Here is an 18,541-nt window from a genome sequence, read left to right as displayed (position 1 = left end):
AGAGTTTGGGCCTGAGAAGCAGATTTCTCCAGGGGAAGCTGGACCTCACTCCCAACAGCACAAAATCCAGGAGCAATTGGTTTTTGCTTCTTGCTCCCCCATACAGAGGGGGCTTCTGTGAAGTTCATGGCCATTCAAAATTTGGACTGATATATACCCAGGACGTGGGTGGGGTATTAATTTCTATTACATAATCTTCTCCTTCCCCACCCCTCTTCTCTCCTTTCCCTCTCTTCCTCCCTCTCTCTCTCTCTCTCTCTCTCTCACACACACACACACACACACACACAATACACATCCATACACATCCACTCTTAATTTGATTTTTTATTAACATTAAAGTAACTAGCAACCAAATAGAATAGCTCTTCATACAAAAAGAATGAAGCCCTGCAAATTAAAATCATTAAGTCATTTGATACTGAAGCTCAAGTGGCCACCTATTTGTCAAAGATGGTTGTCAAGGTTCTGAGCCCTAGTCTCCAGTGATCTTTAGGACTGACTGTTGACCTGGGGGCCTTCTTTGGCAGCTGGGTCTCTTGTTGCCCATCTCTGTTCTGAGAGACAGACATCAAGGAGGCCCAAGAAGAGAGAACATCTTTGTGTAGGCTTGCTGACCTTCCATGGAGGCCAGTTGGCCTGGATCGCAGGGGGTGGTGGCCCATGGGGGAGGACGTGTGACTTTAGTCCTTTGCCTTACTCACTGGGCCTTGTGTGTGTTCAGTGGATGAAGGCTGATGAGGTGGAAAAATCCAGCAGTGGCATGCCAATACGGATCGAAAACCCAAACCAATTTGTGCCTCTCTATACTGACCCCCAAGAAGTGCTGGACATGCGGAACAAGGTAAGGTGGGACATGGAATCTCTCCATCTCTTCTCCCTCCAGCAGGGAGCTGTCTCAGGTCCCACAGATGTGAGCTTAGGTCCCAGCTCTTATGGGAAAGAAGCTACTATTCATTGGCCCATACTCTGGGCCATACTGCTGTGCTTATGTGGTCCTAAATAACCCTCAGACACAGATACTTGCTTGAGACATGAGATTGGTCTAAGAAACCTGCCCACAAATTGAGGTTTTTTTTTTATGAATTCTGTGTGACTTTTCTTTTGGCTCATTTTTAAAATTTCCAAATCTTTTATATTTATTTATCAACCTTTGCTTTTCAGTTCACTCAGTCATATTTCTCATGTTACCTTAAGAGCTTAAGCAGTAGTAGACCACCCCCAAAAGGTATACTTACAGAACAGTGATTTAATGTTTGGTTCAAGGACCCTCTGCAGTGCTTGTTTGAAATGCAGATTCCCAGGCCAATCCCCCGTTCCTCCCCACAGGCAGATTCAGATTCAATGGTTGTGGGGTGGCCCCAGAAATCTGTTATATTAAAGAAATTTCTCAGGGGCTTCAATAAAACCTGAGGACCTCCTTCAAGGAGCCACTATGGCTTGTTCACCTCTTACAGTGACCTCCCCAGAGTTCATGAGAATCTGGTGTTTTCCATAAACTGCTCCAGACATGCTGAAGCAGACATGGAGACTCTTCGGGACGCACTGTAGAGGAGACAGGCCCCCTCCCCACTGGAGGACCTTTGTATTCCCTAGTCACGGAGCACGCTGGACACCAGAATGCCTTCCAAATGCCCCCTCCCACACTCCACACTGTGACACTGAACAGCAAGCTCACTCTCTTCTTCCCTTGCCACACAGATTCGAGAACAAAACCGACAAGATGTGAAGTCGGCAGGGCCTCAGTCCCAGCTCCTGGCGAGCGTCATTGCTGAGAAGAGTCGAAGCCCGGTACAGCAGAGGCTGCCCCTGTCTGGAGGGGAAACGTGTTTGCCTTCTGGGTCTTCAGTGCCTGGGGCTGGGCAGCAGGACCCCTGAGTCCTCATGCCCACCTTCCCCTGTGATTTGGGGCACTGGTGCTCTCGCGGCAGGACGGATGCTGTGAGGACCAGGAACAGTGTCCAACTGCCCCCCTATGGGTACTGGGCAGGGGAGCAGCATCCTGGTCTGGCCAAGGAGGGATCCTGACTTCCATGCTTTACCCATGGAATGCCACTCCGCCCTCTACTCGTACCCTGCAAAGTGGGCATCACAGGAGTGTGGCCAGCGGCTCCCAGCTGCTCCAGGCCCACCTGCCCTGAGCATTCCTGGCCTCTGTGCGTGGATATGGTATCATCAGGCTGTAGCTGTGGGAAGATGCTTGTGTGCTCACAGAGGGAAGGCATGTATATAAGAACTGGTGCTCCATTAGGGGCAGTTAGTTGCCCACACAAACCCACATAGAGTTAGAAAGTATAAAGTTGTTTCCATGCCTGAGATAGGACAGTGTTTTTCTAGTGCTTAGCAAAAGGTGTGAAGATCATAATTCTGGCTTGTGTTGAAAATAATTGTTACTCATTGCAAGGTAGCAGTGGGCATGGCATATTCCTTAGTGGTAAGAAGGGGGGAAATACAGGAAGTGTTCCCCTGTGTGGAGTAAACTGAGATCGATTAAATCAAGCTTCAGCCCACAAGGCAGGTGCCCATGCCAGGAGGCGTGAAGGTTATGTCCTTGCACCAGCACAGTCTCACCTCCACTAGCCAGGATGAGGAACACCCAGTGTGCTGCAGGGTCAAGGGTAGAAACACTCGATGCTACTGGCATGGGGGCGGTGAGAGTTCAGTACAGTGAGCAAAACTGTTAAAACTCTGCCATTTATACCAAGTGTTCTTGGAGGAGTCCCTCTTTTTTGAGATCCTGGTCTTGGATTCTCTTTTGAACTCTGTGATTCCTTAAGATAGGCCAATACTGCTTCTCTTTTGGAAGATGCCCATGAGCCCATTGTCAGAGGATCTGATAGGCCAAGGAAGGTGGCCTGGAGTGCGTGGTGTGGCCTGGCTGCTCTGGGATCCCCTCCCGTGTTTCATGCTCTTTGGCTCTGCCTCAGCTTCCCCACATTGCATTCTCAAAGGCCACAATGAGGATGCCAAACTAGGAGAAAGGGCTGTGGGGTCTGAATTTTAGACCTTGTCGTGGGCTAGAAGGGTCAAAGGATTTCTGAAGTTCACACGAGGTCCAGCTGGTGAGCTCCCCAGGGATTGTTGCCACTGTCCCCCTGCAGTACAGGCAGGTTGAAGATTCGAGATTCAGGACCTTGGCCTCCTTGTAATTTATGACTGTGCAAAACGACTAACCATTTGGACTGAGAATGCTGAAGCCATTGTGTGTTTTGCATTTGACTTACTGCTGTGTGCTGTGGCTTGTGCTGCTGTTGGGGGTGGGAGGAGGGTATCGGGGGAATGGCTAGCATGAAGCTGGCTTGAGCCACTGCTTTGCTTGCCGGCTTTTGGCTAACTGACTTTGGGCTGCCGACTGTATTTGCATAGTGATGGCTTGCAAACATCACAGGAGGGATTGCAATAAACGTGTGTCTTCCTTCTGCTTGGGAGCATCCTTTGATTTTGTTTCCAGGGCAAAGGGTGGACTCCCTACATTTACCCAGGCAGTTGCAAAAACCCAGGTCTGGGGGTGAGGTAGCCGTGGGGGGGAATGAACACCCCCTTCCCCAAGGCCCCGAGCTGTTTCCAAGGAGCTGCATGCCACGCTGCCCCTAGCAAGACCACTGGCAGCCACATGAGTCTGAAAGGAAGCTCGGGCCTGGGCCCCAACCACGGCATTCAGAGGGCAACACACACTCTGTGGTTAACTTTCAGTCTACAGAGAGCCAGCTGATGTCCAAGGGTGATGCGGATACCAAAGACGACTCAGAGGAGACCGTGCCCAACCCCTTCAGCCAACTCACTGACCAAGAGCTGGAGGAGTACAAGAAGGAGGTGGAGAGGAAGAAACTAGAACTTGATGGTAAATAACCCCGGCTCACTGGTGCTTTGGGATCTCCCAGGGTAGAGGGAGAGCTGGGGGCACCCAGAGAGGCAGCAGAGACACCAGCTACTCACTCCTGCCAGTGCCCCTGGCACCCATGCCTCCCACCTGGCAGGGCCGGCGGGGCTCCAGCAGCCTTCCTTTGCTCTCACTTTCAGTCTTCACTTGCTTCTCTCTCTCCTCTCTCATATCCTCCGTTTGCCCTTCCGGCCCCCACATACCAGCATAATGCTGCTAATTACGTAATGGCCCTCATTGCTCAGCACCTAATGGTGACATGACATGTGCTGCCACAACCTTGTCTGAGCCTCTACCTGGGTATAAAGGAGTTAATCCTTATACAGTGCTTAGTACAGTGCCTTTAAGGGGCACCAGGGTGGCTCAGTTGGTTAAGTGTCAGACTGGTTCAGGTCATGATCTCACGGATCATGGGTTCCCACCCCTGTCCAGCCCCTCATCCAGCCCTACATGGACAGCTTCAAATTCTGTTTCCCTCTCGCATTAAGCCTTGTGTTGGGCTCAGTGCTGACAGCTCAGAGCCTGAAGCCTGCTTCAGTTTCTGTGTCTCCCTTTCCCTCCCTCCCTCCCTCCTTCTCTCTCTCTTTCTCTCACTCTCTGCCCCTCCCCTGCTTGTGTGCATGCACCCTCTCTCTGTCTCTCAAAAATTAATAATTAATTAAAAATAAAAGAAAGAGAACATTACCAATTTCTTAAAACAGTATGATAAGATAATTATAATAGTGATATTTATTAATCTATCAAATTATCATTCCTTTTTTATTTCAGAATCTTGTGTCAAGCCCAGCTCTCCATGTTGACTGCCAAACACCCACATTCATGATAGCTTGTGTGCTCTCATTCTTGCCTTTGTCCCTTCCTGGCACAGTTTCCCCTCTCTGCTAGCCTGATCCGGACTTCCATCTCTAGCCCCTCTCCAGCTAAAAAGCCCTCTCTGTCCCTCTCCACCCCTCACTTTGAGCTGTCACTTCTCTTTATTTCAAAAGCACTTGGGGTCCGAGATACATAAGAATTCAGCTCCTGGTTTAGTCCACCAGGCTAGACTTCTATTACCTCAGGGCAGGATCTTCTTCCACGACCCCCTTCCCACCCAGGGTCAGTCATCTTCCTGGGCACAAGCAGACACTAGAAAAACCCTTGCTAGCTTGCTCAGAGTTCTAATGTGACAATTGAAAAAACGTGGTGCTTTATATCCCTTGGGATTATTTGGGCTGAACATGAAAATTAGATAAATAAGATAAATTAGATAAATAAGAAAATTAGATAAATAGTAAATAAGCTACATGCAAACAAATCACGGGTGGGAAGCCTGCAGCGTTGAGGTCCACATCAGGGCTAGTGTTCCACTGGTGGTTGCGCTTGGGTGGAGGAAACAAGACAAGACTTTGACTTCTCCCATTTGCTTTGTCCAGGTTATAGCAAAAATTTTTTAAAGGTTATGGGAAGGAGCTAACTTCAGCCTGGAGAAATGAGGACCCGCAAGAAGAAAGCATTTTTGTAAATGTTCTCTCTCTGCCCACCTCTACTCTGTTTGTCCCTTAACCTGAGGTGGTTTCCTGTATTTTCAGGAGAGAAAGAAACCACTGCAGAGGAGCCTGGCTCCCCTGTAAGGTCTGCACCTGCTTCTCCAGCACAGAGTCCAGCGAAGTCAGAGACGAAGAGCCCCCTGGTCTCTCCCTCCAAGTCTTTAGACGGTGAGTGCCGCGTGCAGTAGGGAGGGAGGAGGCACGTCCACAGCCCGGAAAGGGGTCTGCATAGAAGGCAGGGCAGGGGTGCACACTCCAGGGACCCTGCCTTTGAACAGGTGTTGAAAAGCTTTCTGTTCTGCCATTTCTAGAGAATCTGAAATAGGGGTTACCAAATTTAAGCTTGTTTCATTTACAGCCTGTGAATACATACCTTACAAATTAAGTCCCTGTCTAAGCAATGATGAGTGAGTTAATGATTGACCCACAGCCTTCTCGCCACTCACTCAGACTAGGTCAGCTGATGGCTCTTTCTAGATACACCAGCCCAGTGCTCAGACTTTAATGTGTATAGGGATCACCAGGATGTTGTTAAAATGAAGACTCTGACACAGTAGGTCTAAGGTGGGACCTGAGACTGTATATTTCCAACAAGCTCCCAAGTAAGGCTGCTGATGTCATTCTCAACCTTTGGAATCTAAACACTCTGGAATTACCTGGGGAGCTTTGAAAATTCTGACGCTGGCCTGGGTTCCCACCACAGCACCCCCAGTAGTTCTCTGCTAAATAGTCTGGGGGTAGGTTAGAGAAGAGTGTGCTGGAGTATTAAGATCTCTCCAGATAAGCCTAATGTATAGCCCAGGCTGAGAACCTTTGTTAGATACTAGTTTAGAGAATTAAGGTCTAGGTCCAGCTCAACCACTAACTAATAATAACTGCTAATTTTAGAAATCAGATAATCTCTGTGCCTCAGTTTCCTCATCCTTTAAAAGAGACTACTAATATTTTCCCTTTTAAAGGTTCTTATACATATAAGGGAAGCTGTCGATGGAAGAGAATATACTTTGAAGTAATAAAAACAGTTAAATGTAAGATCTAATTGTGATATGATTAATAATACACATAGGGTGGATGATGATAGTCTTATAGTCTATACCACCTAGATCAGAAAAGTTCCTTAATGAGCTTCTGGAATCACTCTGGGGCATGAACACTCCTCCCTGCTCCTTTGAGCCCTCACCAGGGAAGATGTACTGCCAAGCAGCAGCTTGGTGGCCCGATGAGATCTTCTCCCTCCTGGGTAGGATGACCACACGTGTGGGTGCTGCTAGAATCCCACAAGCCCTGAGCTCATTCCAGAGGTGAATTGCTGCCTTGAGTGCAGTCCCGCATTGCCAGAGGAAACCCATCTGCTTGTGGCCAGAGCTCCAAGTGGATGTCCCCTGCCTGTTTGTGTTCATTGTGTCTCATCATGGTGTTGTCAACCTGTCTCCACAATGTCTTCCTTTCTCTTCCCATTTGTGCCTTCATCAAAGGAGTTTCCTCCGATTCTGAATACTTATCTCTGTAGTAAGTATTAGAGAGGACGTTTACTAACTCACTCCAGCACTTGTAATGGGGGAGGGAGGACTTTTTCAAAAGAAATGTGTTTCTCCCCAGCTTTGCCTATGGCAACCCTGCCTTTGGGAGGTTCCTGGCTGTAAAATTCAAGATCAACTCCACATGTGCTATGCATGGGCGGGGCTTCCCTCTAGGATAGACACACACAGGATGCACTCATGCACAAAGATCCACGCATCCTCTCACACAGGGCATCCCACCCAGAAGCAACAAGCCTGCCCAGTGAAAGGGCAATGGGGCCAGCTCCCAGACTCTCCCTTTGGGGGGGAATGCTTGTGCCCTCAGGAGCACATCTGCACCCCTGTTCCTAATGCGTGGCCCTTCCAAGGAGCTCATGACCTCTCCTAGGGTTGTGACCCAGAGCCGGAATGGCCTTGGGACCAACTGCCTTATGGAGATGCTTAGAGCATCTGGCCTGAATGACCATGTCTTCAGCATCCCTTGGGGCCTGTACACCAGTTGCTGGAGGAAAGCCAACATGGAGAGGAGGCTTATGGCAGCAGTGGGACAAGGAGTAATTTCATTTCAGCTCCTGGGAGCCCCTTGGAGCAACCTCTGCTGTTCAAGGGGACACAGGGTGGGAAGAGAGGTGTAGGACAGGTGGGATAACTGCTTACCCACCCCTGACATCATTCCCACTGGTAGCACAATTTCTGCCCTGTCTGGTCCAATTCTGGGCCCTCACACAGACGCATACCCTGGTTGAATTGTTAGAAAAGTCAAGGTCTGACCTGAAGACTCTTCCTGTAGCACAGAGCCGACCCTGCATGAATAGGCCAGAGTTGTAGCTGCCTCAGATGACCGGTATGAAGCAGGGCAGAGTGGCCATGGCCAGGTGGCCTGATAGCTTGCCTGGCTCCTCAGGGCAGACAGGGCTGACCCTTCCCTCTACATGTGCACCTTCACATTTAGCTCACCGATTGGATCAGGGCTGGCTTTTCTCCATTTGTCACCATGCATCACCATGCTCTCAAATGATCTGGTGCTGAGTCACCTCGATGTCCCTCCTCATCTGTCTCCTACCCCATCAGCTTCCCTGAAGGAGACTCTTTCCGGCCCTCTTCCCTCCACATCTGGTCATCCCTGTCATCGCCTTCTCTCTGACTAGCTCCTTGCTGTTCCTGCTGACTCCATCCTCCAGTAAATGCTCAGGAAGCACTGGCTGTGCCTGACAAGAAACAGCCCTGTATTCAACATCAGGAGATCAGCTCTGTCACTTACTGATTTCGCCATCTAAATCACTTAAAAACCCTGCAGAATTGGGGAGGGGAGGTTGGCTAACATGAATCTTGCCCTTCCTAACTCATAGTGTTGTTATTGGGATAAAATTAGCAAATGAATAAAAGAAGGCCTTATAATGTGCTTACATGAATTAGTTCTCTCATTATGTACTATGTTCCCAGGATTGTGAGAGAGAATACAGGCTTGCTGTTTTAAGCCACTAAGTTGGGAGGAGGGTGTTATGCAGCAATAGATAATTATTAAATCATGATGCATAATAAGAGCTGGTTTTATGGAAATTAGTTGTTTTGTGGGTTGACTAGACTCAGCTGGATGGCTCTGCTCCATTCATGTTTGCTGGGGCTGCAGTCATCTGGGAGCTTGACTAAACTGGGATTTCCAAGATGGCTCACTCTTGGTTGATAGCTGGAAGCCTGGGCTCAGCTGGGGACACTGGGATGGCTGGTCTTCTGTCTCTGCCTTTCTGTCTCCCTCTGTCTCTCTTTCTCTGTCTCCATGTTGTTGTAGGGCCTTCCCATGTGGCCTCTCCATATGTATTTCCATCAAAGTATTCAGAGTTTATTACAGATTAGGTCAGGAGTCCCCAGACTCTAAAAGCAAGAACTTCTAGGTCTTCTTAGGTCTTCAGCCTGTGGCTGGCTCAGTGGCATTCCCTCATTCTGTTGGATACTGTGAGTCACAGAGCTAGCCAGATTCATTTTGGGAGAACACCATGCCCAACTGTGTCCTCTTAAAAAAGGGGTAAATGAACATACGAGTGTAAAATGGATATATTGACAGTAGGTTTAGAAAAGGACAAAATCATTGCCAAATATCAAGGCAGTCTTGAGCCAAACCAGAGAGTTGATGAGGCCAACTAGCAGGTGAAGTGAGGAGAGGAGAGTGGACATAAAGAAAGTTATGTCTAGACAAGTTTATTGCTTTCAAGGTATTGCCAGGCAATGGCCATGGGAACACATGGTGTGAGGGGAGTGAGGGCCATCAGAGTACAGGCATCAGAGAACTTAGTAGCTGGATGATGACAGGACGTGGACCACAGACAGTAGAAGGATAAGAGCCAGGGGCCAAGGTGTTGGGTACTAAGAGAGAGACAGTGCTTAGGAGTCATGTGGAGGAGGATGTTGACTTGCCCAAGGAATTTCAGAAGTTATAAAAGATCTCATTTTAAGAGTTTGCCCATAATCAAACTAGCTCATTCTGACTCTCCCCAAATTTACACCCATCTGTCCCATCTTCCATATAACCATACATTTCTCCAGTCTTTACCCCTGTCAAAAGCCCTTGTCTTTTCTTGAAATTTCCATTTTTACCTCTCCCTTCTGTAAGTCATATGGTTATACCTCACCCATTACTCACATTCCCATAGAGTTGAGCATGCCCAGGGCCTTCTTGTGGTGTGAGATCTGACAACTCACACACACAGTTCACTCACTCACACCAACACTCACACACCACACCCACACACTCATTCACACACACGCCCACACATACACTTACAAACACACACCCATACAGCTCACCCCACATTCACACACTTACAAACACATGCACACATACATGCTCAGACACTCACACACTCCTCTTAGTTTCACATAGTGAAAAAACACAAAACTGGGTGTCAGGAGACTGAGGTCTGCCACTCTTACTACTTTACTCAGTTTTCATTTCTGTAAAATGGGGAGGAGCTGAGCTAGATGATCTTTAAATTCCTTTCTGTGTTTCAAAGTCTGTGGTTTTATAATATTTTCTCCTCCCTCCCCATCCCAGCATTTCAAAGCTTGAGTGGAAGCAGGATAGGGGGTGGGGAGTGAGAAAGGGGAAAAAGGGGAGACAGAAGAGTAGGGGGCTTAATTGCTAGGATCTGAGCAGCTCTGGCCTGAAACATGGTGGTAATCTAAACGTGTTCCCTCCAGACGGCCACTAGAATGAGCTAACCATGCATCTTCCCCTTCGGTTAATCCTTTTATCCTGGAGACACAGAGTCCATGTCCCCCAGGGATTCCATTCTCCCTCTGCCTTTCCCTCTGTGCCTCCTGGGAAGATATTCTCCATTTTTCCAAAAGTTCCTCTTGGGTATAGGAAAGGAAATGGTTATAAAAACATGTAATTTCCATGTTAGCTAATTAGAATTTAAATAAAAGCTTTAAAATGTAATATCCGTATTTTCACTGGTGAAACTGAAATAGTTACAACAATTCTTAGCTTCCCTTTCCCCTCATGAGTGTCACTGCTCTCCCCCTTCCTATAGCCTGGGTCTGTCTCTTCATTTTGTACCTAGAAAAGTTCTCAACTGGGTCCTAGCTGGGCCTCCTGTTATGTTTGAACATCATTACCTTGTTTACATTTGTAGACAAGAGCCCAGAGTAACAGACCTGCCAAGACCTTGCTCCCAGGGCAGGCTGCATGGAAAGGGGTTCAGGGTTTGAATGAGAACCCTGCCTAACCTCTTCCCCTTATGATGTCAGCCTATCTTTCCCATTGCTCTAGACTTATTTTATAGAACTACCTAGAAATGGTTCTGTTAACCCCAGATAGAAACCATCACCTGATTGAAATCTTACGGATCATGTCTTTTGATCTTCTTTCTAGAAGGTGCTAAGAAGACAGAAACAAGCAAAGCCACCACAGAGCCTGAAACAACACAGCCAGAAGGAGTGGTGGTCAATGGGAGGGAGGAAGAACAGACCGCAGAGGAAATTCTCAGCAAGGGCTTGAGCCAGATGACCACCAATGCTGACACGGATGTTGATACCTCTAAGGACAAATCTGAGTCGGTCACCAGCGGCCCCATGTCCCCAGAGGGCTCACCTTCCAAGTCTCCCTCCAAAAAGAAGAAGAAATTTCGAACCCCATCCTTCCTGAAAAAGAGCAAAAAGAAGGAGAAAGTGGAGTCCTGATTGGTAGCGTCCCCATTGGCACCCTCTCCCTCCACCCCTTCCCTTCTCCCATCTCTGTCCCTGGAAGCATAGGGCCAAGGAGGGATAGAACAGGACCCTGGATCACACTCTGAGGGGGAACTTAGAGATCACCCACCCAATCCCTCATTTTATAATTGCCCCAGAGAATTCAGGTGACTTTCCCAAGGTCACACAGCTAGTTAGTGGCAGAGCCAGCACTAGACTTTGAGTCTCCTGGCCCCTAGTCCAGTGCTTTTCCACTACACAACACTGCCTAGTTGTGGGCCGCCTTTGTGAGGGTGCTGCCCACCAATCTGAGCCCAGGGCAGAAGGCCAGAGTGGGCTGCAAGCTCACACAGCCTCAGACCAAATCAGACAGGTGGAGGCTTCCCCTGAGAAAGGTCCTCTTCCTTGCAAGAATCCACTCCCCTGCTGATGGAGCTGTCACAGTTTAGAAATCTCTCTTCCCCACAGGGTCCCCGCCCTGCTGCTTACAGTACCCAGACAGATTGACCTGTTCCCCTCCAACTGAAGTTAATCTTTGTTCCCAAGGGCTGATGGCTTAGCTCGTGCTTCCCCAACCACTAACCCTGAGCTTTCTTCATGGAGCCTCCTGAGTGATGGATGGACTAAGAATTGTAAGAGCGAGCAGACGGGAGGGCAGGCCAAGTCAGCCGCAGGATGCGAGTAGTTTAATCAATATAAGAAGCCAGGAACTTGGCCCATTTGAATTGTGCATCTCAGGCACTTCAAACCTAAAACCAAATTTAGCTTAGAGAAAAGTTGTCTCATGCTCAGGGCAGAACTTTGGGGAAACTTAGATCCTCTTTTGGCTTTGGGTTGTACCAGGAGGATCAAAGCAACACAGGAAATGCTATGCCTTTCTAGCTTTGCATGACACATGGAGCAATGTGGCTCTACCTGTTTCTCTCCTACCTGGCAGTCAGATGTCCCCTGACTTCCCCACAAACCTGAAACCTGGCTCACACACTGGAACTGGCATCTTACCCTTGGCTCCTTTGGGTTCCGACTCAGTCGCTCTGGGTCCAGCAGAGGAGAATGAGATGAGCCCTTCAAGATTAAGTCTTTCGGATCATCTAGGAGAGAAAGCAGCTTGAGTGTCCTCGCCCTGTCACAATCTGTCCATCCTGGGGCCTAGTAAGAGCTATGGCTATCGTTGTAAATGCCAGCACTATCTTTTCAGATCCTTCCATGGGACGTCGATTAATGAGCATTGTTGGCTCCTAAAAAATAGACAATCCATTCTCTTTATAGCACAGTGTCTTCAAAGAGTATTTTTCCTTTTTGTCCTGATGATTGTGAAAGTACTTTTGAAAGTTCTTAATCATAGTTTTCCACTGTTGAGCACTTAGTTTCTACACATAGACACTGTGCAGCCTTTACCTTTGTTGCACCCTTTGACTGTCACAGTAATCCTGTGATGTGGGTGAGGTATTCCCATTTTATGAGTAAGGAAACTGAGCCCCAAAAGAAAAATTGACTTGCGCCAGGTGGCATGGCTAGTAAGATCAGAGCCTTGATTTGACCCCAGGTCAATCTGAGTCCAGAGCCTTTGTTCTTAACACTTGATGATGATTAGAATACTTGGATCCTGAAGGGTAGTTGTTTTAGTCCAGGACCCATTTCTGTGACTGGTCTCCACTGTGTAATGTCAGCACTTGAAATGAAAGCAGGAAACTACTTGTGTTCTCCCTCATCAGTACACGTTAAATTCCCAATAAACGTGGATTGTGGCGAGGCCAGTGTGGACCTCCAACAAAGGAGAGGCCAGAGCCTTCTGGTTGGGCCGGAGTACAGTCGGGCTATTGCTTGAGAAGGAAGGAAACTGACACCTGACTAAGGAGAACCCAGTGCTGCATCTCTCTAGTTAAAGTCCTAACTGCTCCCCCAGCCTCTACTCTGTTCTACTTCCTACCGGGTCTTGTGATGGGCTACCCAATGGTCAGGGGCATCTATGCCTCAGAAAAAGTCTGTGATGTGGGAAATGCCTTTAAAGTCAATCCTCTGATGCCTTCTTTAAAAAAATAGATTTCACATTCATTCGTTCATTCATTCATCCCTCACAATATTTGTTTAGCACCCACTAAGCATCAGGCATTATGCATCATTAAAAGAAAAGAATCATTGTAGTTAAAATAATCAGCAGGAAACAATGTCAAGAGTTGACAGAACATAACCATTGACACAGCTTTTTGTGTTTGAGTGATTGTAGTTCAGAGATGATGTTGATTTGACTCTGCACTCAACAAATTCTCTTTATCCCCTTTACAACAATGAGGCCTCTTAGGTGAAAATGCCAGAGCCTTGCTGGAGCATTATCCTTGGAATTTATGCCATGGTCCACCTTATATTTATCCATTTGCTCATTCCTCATACATTCAAACAAAAACAACAAAAAATCCCCATGAGCTTGGGTTATGGGTCAGACCTGAAAGCAGAACATGGTCTCTGCCCACTGGAAGTTTTTAAGTATAGGAGGCATGGAAACAAGTTACCAAAAGGGCAAGAGAGCAGAGATGGCAGAAAGAAGTAATGATTTACTGTCTTCTGGACCAGAGAAACTTTCCTGAAAGATATGATGATTGAGTTAGGTTTTCAGACAAAGAGGAATTCTCCAGGAAGACAAAAAGCATTGGCAGGATATTCCTGATGAGGGAAGAGCATGTGCAAAGGCACGGAAGCACAAGACTCCATGACAGGTCCACTGAGTTGTGTAGTAATACCAGAGCATAAAGTGTGAGGGGGTAGGAGGCTTTGTTTCATAGGTGGGCAGGGCTGTATCAGAGAGAAACCTGTAGAAAATGTGCAGTTAGATTTTATCATGTAGCCAGTTTGGAGTTGCTGACGGCTCACAGTCAGGGTGTCACAATCAAGCTTGAATTTTATGAAAATCTCCTTGGCAGCTGGGTGGAGAATGGCTGGGAGAGGAGGAGAGCAGGGAAGGCACAGAAGATCTCATAATGGGGCCTTTCAGAAATGTCAGCACTGAAACATGCTTGGTGGCCTGCCTCACACTACAGTTTCCTTTATAGCAAATAGCATGCTTTCGGCACAGAGTTTTACTTCCCTAAAATTCTTTGGATAAAGCATCTTAGGAGAGATTTTCAACAAGGAGAGGGAAATATTCAAAGAGCTGTTGCTTGGTGCAGTTGGCAGGTCTGTTTTGTCTTGCTGCAGAATTGCTGTGAGAGCTTTTGAGTCATTCTGCCGATTTCTTCCTCTCTTGTGCCCAGGAGGTGGCGACCTTAGCTCCAGGCTTAAAGTGGTGCTCTGTTGCTGTTGCAGAGGACATGCAGTCCAAACAAAATCAGAAGTTTTCAGAAGATGGAGCATTTTCTTTGGATTTGGATAAAGGTTGGCTGAAAACTCTGACCAGTGTCCGTCTGGAGAAAATGTCTCTATGGAGAGCTCAGAATGGGTAGGCAGTAGATTTGTTTCTGGTAGGCGTGGATCTGCCACAGAAAGAGATGAGAAAACGTGAGCCCGTCTGCAGTGTTCTGGATGGCTGAGCTGGGCAGTGGGGAGATTTTGAGGCTTTTTCCATGGGGCCGGAAGGCAGTAGACAATTACAGAGAGACAAGTTGGCTCCAATGACTGTGTCCTGGTGGCTGGCACCCAGCAGTGATGTGGGAGAACCATCCACACCATGTGACCTTTCTTAAACTTTACAAAAAGCCCTGCTAAGAGGCAAGCCTCTAGCCCAAATCTGTGCTCCAGAAGAGCCTCTTGGCCTGTAGTGACCCAACTGTCCAACTTTGTCCAGGCTACACACAGATAAAAACAGCCTCCGTCAACAGTGCTGTAAGGAAAATGGAGTTCTTCCTCTGCAGACAGAGAAGTTCTTTTTAAGGGACTTGTGGGGATTTGAATGAGGACCCTGGCCTAGTAGTAACCCCACTGAAAGCACTGCTCTCATACTTTGGATTTATTCATACTGAGCCTTGAATCCTGCTCCCGGTGTCTAATGCACTGTCACTCCTGAATGAGGCAAGGCAGTCATGCAGATGTCATCCAGCACCATCATAACAGGGTCAACATGGGGAGAAGTGCTATAAGGCCACTTCTTTGGTTACTATGGGTTTGAAAGAACCATTCACCCAATAGCATGCTTTACTTCCAAAAACTGAAAAGATCAAAGGGAAATTTGGAGTTTGCCACGGAGGTATTCATGGGAGTGGACATACACATAGCCTCCCATCGGCCTGTAGGCCATCTTTTGCACAGGTGTATTTTATATGTTCTGTCAAGTATTCCACACTTGACTGTTGAACAAATGAGAAAACATACAGTCCTTACATGTTTTCCTGACACAGGTTGGCAGAAGCCCTTGAATTGGTTGGTACAGTCGCTGTTGAATCTCTGTAGAGGAAACAGGTCTTGTATTTTCTCTTGCCACTTGAGTCTAAGCAAACTCTCAAAGATGATAACGTTCAAAGAATCTCAGCAGAAATTAGGGACAATGTAAATCCATGCTCTCCATTCCCACAAAAAGGACAGGGCACCCCCACAATTGTTCCCCATCTGTTCCACAAAGGACAATTTAATGTGGAAAGTCAGAGACCTGAACCGATTGATGAAATATGCTCATTGGTTATTTCTCTGTTGCAATTGCCCTTGTACCACAATATGAAGGAGCAGACACAGGAGAGTGATTATTTCCAAATTCCCTGTCTAGCCAACCTATCCACTTGGATGTGGCATACTTTTTGCCAGAAATAAAAGAGCATGTCACCAGGGCACATCCAACCCTCTTGAACCTCTCAGTGAAAAGCCACCATCACGTAGGAATCAACATGGGCATTTCAGGTGGGGTGTCCTCCTTTAGTGGAGAAATCTCCCTCATTTTGTGTAAATAGGCTTCTCTCTTTAAGAATAATTAGAATCTCCTGTTGAGGGTTTTCTTAAAAATACAGAAGTGAAGGTTCATATTGGTTTGTACTTGGGTTTTGCCAAATTGATGTTTGGTGCCATTTGCCTTCAAGATGTATCCAAAAGTTGGATCATTGCTATGAGAAATTGGGCCTGAAGATGGAGGAGAAATGGTCACAGGCACTGACACAGGGGATGCAGGTGTGGCTGGAGGCCGGGCCTCAGTAGCTTTCCCCGGGTGGCAGCTCCTCTTCTCACCCACTGGTTCCCAAGGAGCAGAAGGAGGCCGTCTGTAAGGGGGCAAGTCCCTACCTCTGAGTAGCTTAGAGAAAACCTTGTGAGGTTTGGGGTGGTGGGAGGAGAACTGTAGAAAACCCCCAAACTCTTCTCTCCTCCAGCAGATCATCTCATATAACTTTAGATCTTCTCTTTTTAAATGAATCAGAAGGTGGACAACTGTTGGACCAAGGATGGAGGGGACACATTTAAATACATCTAAGCTTTTATAAAACAGGACTGTATTTTGGGGACCTCTGCCCCCACATTTCAACCCCACCTCATGCCTACTGGGCCTGTTTTGATCTCCGTGGTCTAGTCCACCTTTACATTCCTGCCATCTATGCTACAGCTGAGTCCAGTGCTGTGTCCATCCCTCTCCCAGGAAGACTCAAGTGGAGAGAGGGTCCAGGGCCTGGGCTCGCCTGGCTGGGCACACGGGGGTCTAGGTAGAGAGAGCCGTGTTCTCTAAAGCCGCGGATGGTTTCAGTGAAATGTCTGTGTCTGACAATCGCCTTCCCTCGTACATGCATTGCCTGTGTTTAGCTTTTCCTAGTATCGTGACGTCTCAAAGAGGGGTTCCATGTAAATACTCTTTCTGCTACTGAAAATGCCAGCCCCCTGGATCATGCACCATCCCCACAAATGGTTTTGCCTTTCTCTACGCTAACACTTTTTGAGCCACTGATGTGCAGATTGATGATTAGTTTCTTGGGCTTTTATTTTGCAATTTTATATATATAATACATACATATATAATATATACATATATATATATATATATTTATGGGTTGGTTTTGTATAGTTTTCTGTTTGAATCTCTGAGCACCAAAGCTGCCCTTGGATTTTCAAGAGAACTTTCCAAAGCCACTTCCTGAGGCCCCCCACTCCCCCCGCTGCTTTGGTGTTTGTGGTGCTGGGTGGCATCTCTGCCCATGAATTTCTGTGTGTATGTGCTGTTATCTCACCTGCAGATATTACCCTAGTAAATCTACCGTGCTTGGCTTCCCAGTGTGTGACCCATCTCTGTCAGCCACCCAGCTAGCCCCGCTCCCAGGGGAGCAGAAGCCAGAGAGGGGGTTCACGTGTAGAAACATCCAGCCACACAGGAAACTCCCATTTTTGAAACCATTCCTCACACATGGAAGGCTGAACATGTGAGTAACTGAGTTCTGGATGGGGAGGGAGGAAATACAGTAACATGCTGTAGGCTTCTAAGAAGAGAAAGGCCATGTAGATTTGCAAACAGCTCATGGAGGAAGGTACATTTAGGTGGGATGGGGTAGGGGAGAGGGATGCAAAAACAAATGCGGATGGTCCCCGTGGGGGGTGCAGATTCACAGGCTAGAATGAAGTGTCAGGCCAGAATCAGCCGGCTGGGGAATCACCCAGAGGGTGAAAGGGGAATAGAGAGTGAAGAGAAAAAGACAAAAGAAGCCATTTCACACCATCCCTGCTCCTCGTTACTCACATAAGGAGCCCAGTATTTGTTGAAGATTCACACACATATAGGCCAGGCATTGTGTCTCACACATAGTACCTCATTTAAACCCCACAAAACCCAAAGGGTGGTCCTATTATCACTCACTTTACAGATGAGGAAACTGGCTCTGAAATGAGGTCCTTGAGGGCCACAGGTTACTATGTGGTGAAGCTCCAATTCACACCGAGATCCTCTAGGTAAGCAAGCCCTTGCTCTTTCCACGGCTTCCCACAAACCAAGTGTCTGAGCAAATCTCCCCATCCCCATCGTTACTTCCCAGCCCGCTGCTTCCTGGTGGGCCTGTGTCCCGAGGGCTGCCTCCCACACACAGGTACCCCGAAGCTCCCACAGGCTCCTGTGGACCTAGCGCAGCCCTGCCTCAAGGCCATCAGTGTCTTGAGGTCACCAAGGAGACCACCTGCATGCCATGTGATGCATATCTATGTGCACCACTCAGGCCAAGAAGCACAGCCGGTGTGCCGACACCATTTTATAGAGCTTGCTGCGGCTGACGGTGGTGGTGCAAACCCTCAAGGGCAGCTCCTCCTCCTCACATTTCGGGGTCCACTGCAGACCCGAGGCATACAAACATGGGAGCAGAACACCCCCACCTTCCAGAGACGCTGAGGGATTTCTTCAGAGTATGCCCAGTGCGGGGCAGAAGGCCTAGGGCCCAGTGACCCACAGTTCCCTGCGCGTGAAAGGAGCACTGCCTGGAACGGAAGCAGAAAGGCGGAGCAGTGGGTGCCAGCTTCCACCTGGAGCTGGGTGGCAACAGTGAGGGAAG

The 18,541-nt window shown here is 47.9% G+C and overlaps 1 protein-coding gene across 1 annotated transcript in view; it reads left to right on the top strand.

Moving 5' to 3' along the window:
* ADD2 (adducin 2) overlaps positions 1-17,278 on the top strand; it is a 103,317-nt gene extending 86,039 nt beyond the window's left edge. Inside the window, exons 12-16 of the mRNA XM_029937561.1 lie at positions 725-844; positions 1,702-1,791; positions 3,694-3,841; positions 5,449-5,574; positions 10,798-17,278. Coding sequence (XP_029793421.1) covers positions 725-844; positions 1,702-1,791; positions 3,694-3,841; positions 5,449-5,574; positions 10,798-11,105 — 792 coding nt within the window. The 3' untranslated portion in view covers positions 11,106-17,278. The remainder of the gene's footprint in view (positions 1-724; positions 845-1,701; positions 1,792-3,693; positions 3,842-5,448; positions 5,575-10,797) is intronic.
* Positions 17,279-18,541: the final 1,263 nt, after the last annotated feature.

Source organism: Suricata suricatta, chromosome 4 (genome assembly GCF_006229205.1).
Source record: "Suricata suricatta isolate VVHF042 chromosome 4, meerkat_22Aug2017_6uvM2_HiC, whole genome shotgun sequence".
In the NCBI taxonomy this organism is placed as follows: domain Eukaryota; kingdom Metazoa; phylum Chordata; class Mammalia; order Carnivora; family Herpestidae; genus Suricata; species Suricata suricatta.
Note: the sequence above shows the minus strand (reverse complement) of the source record. Positions and strands in the feature narration are given on the sequence as shown.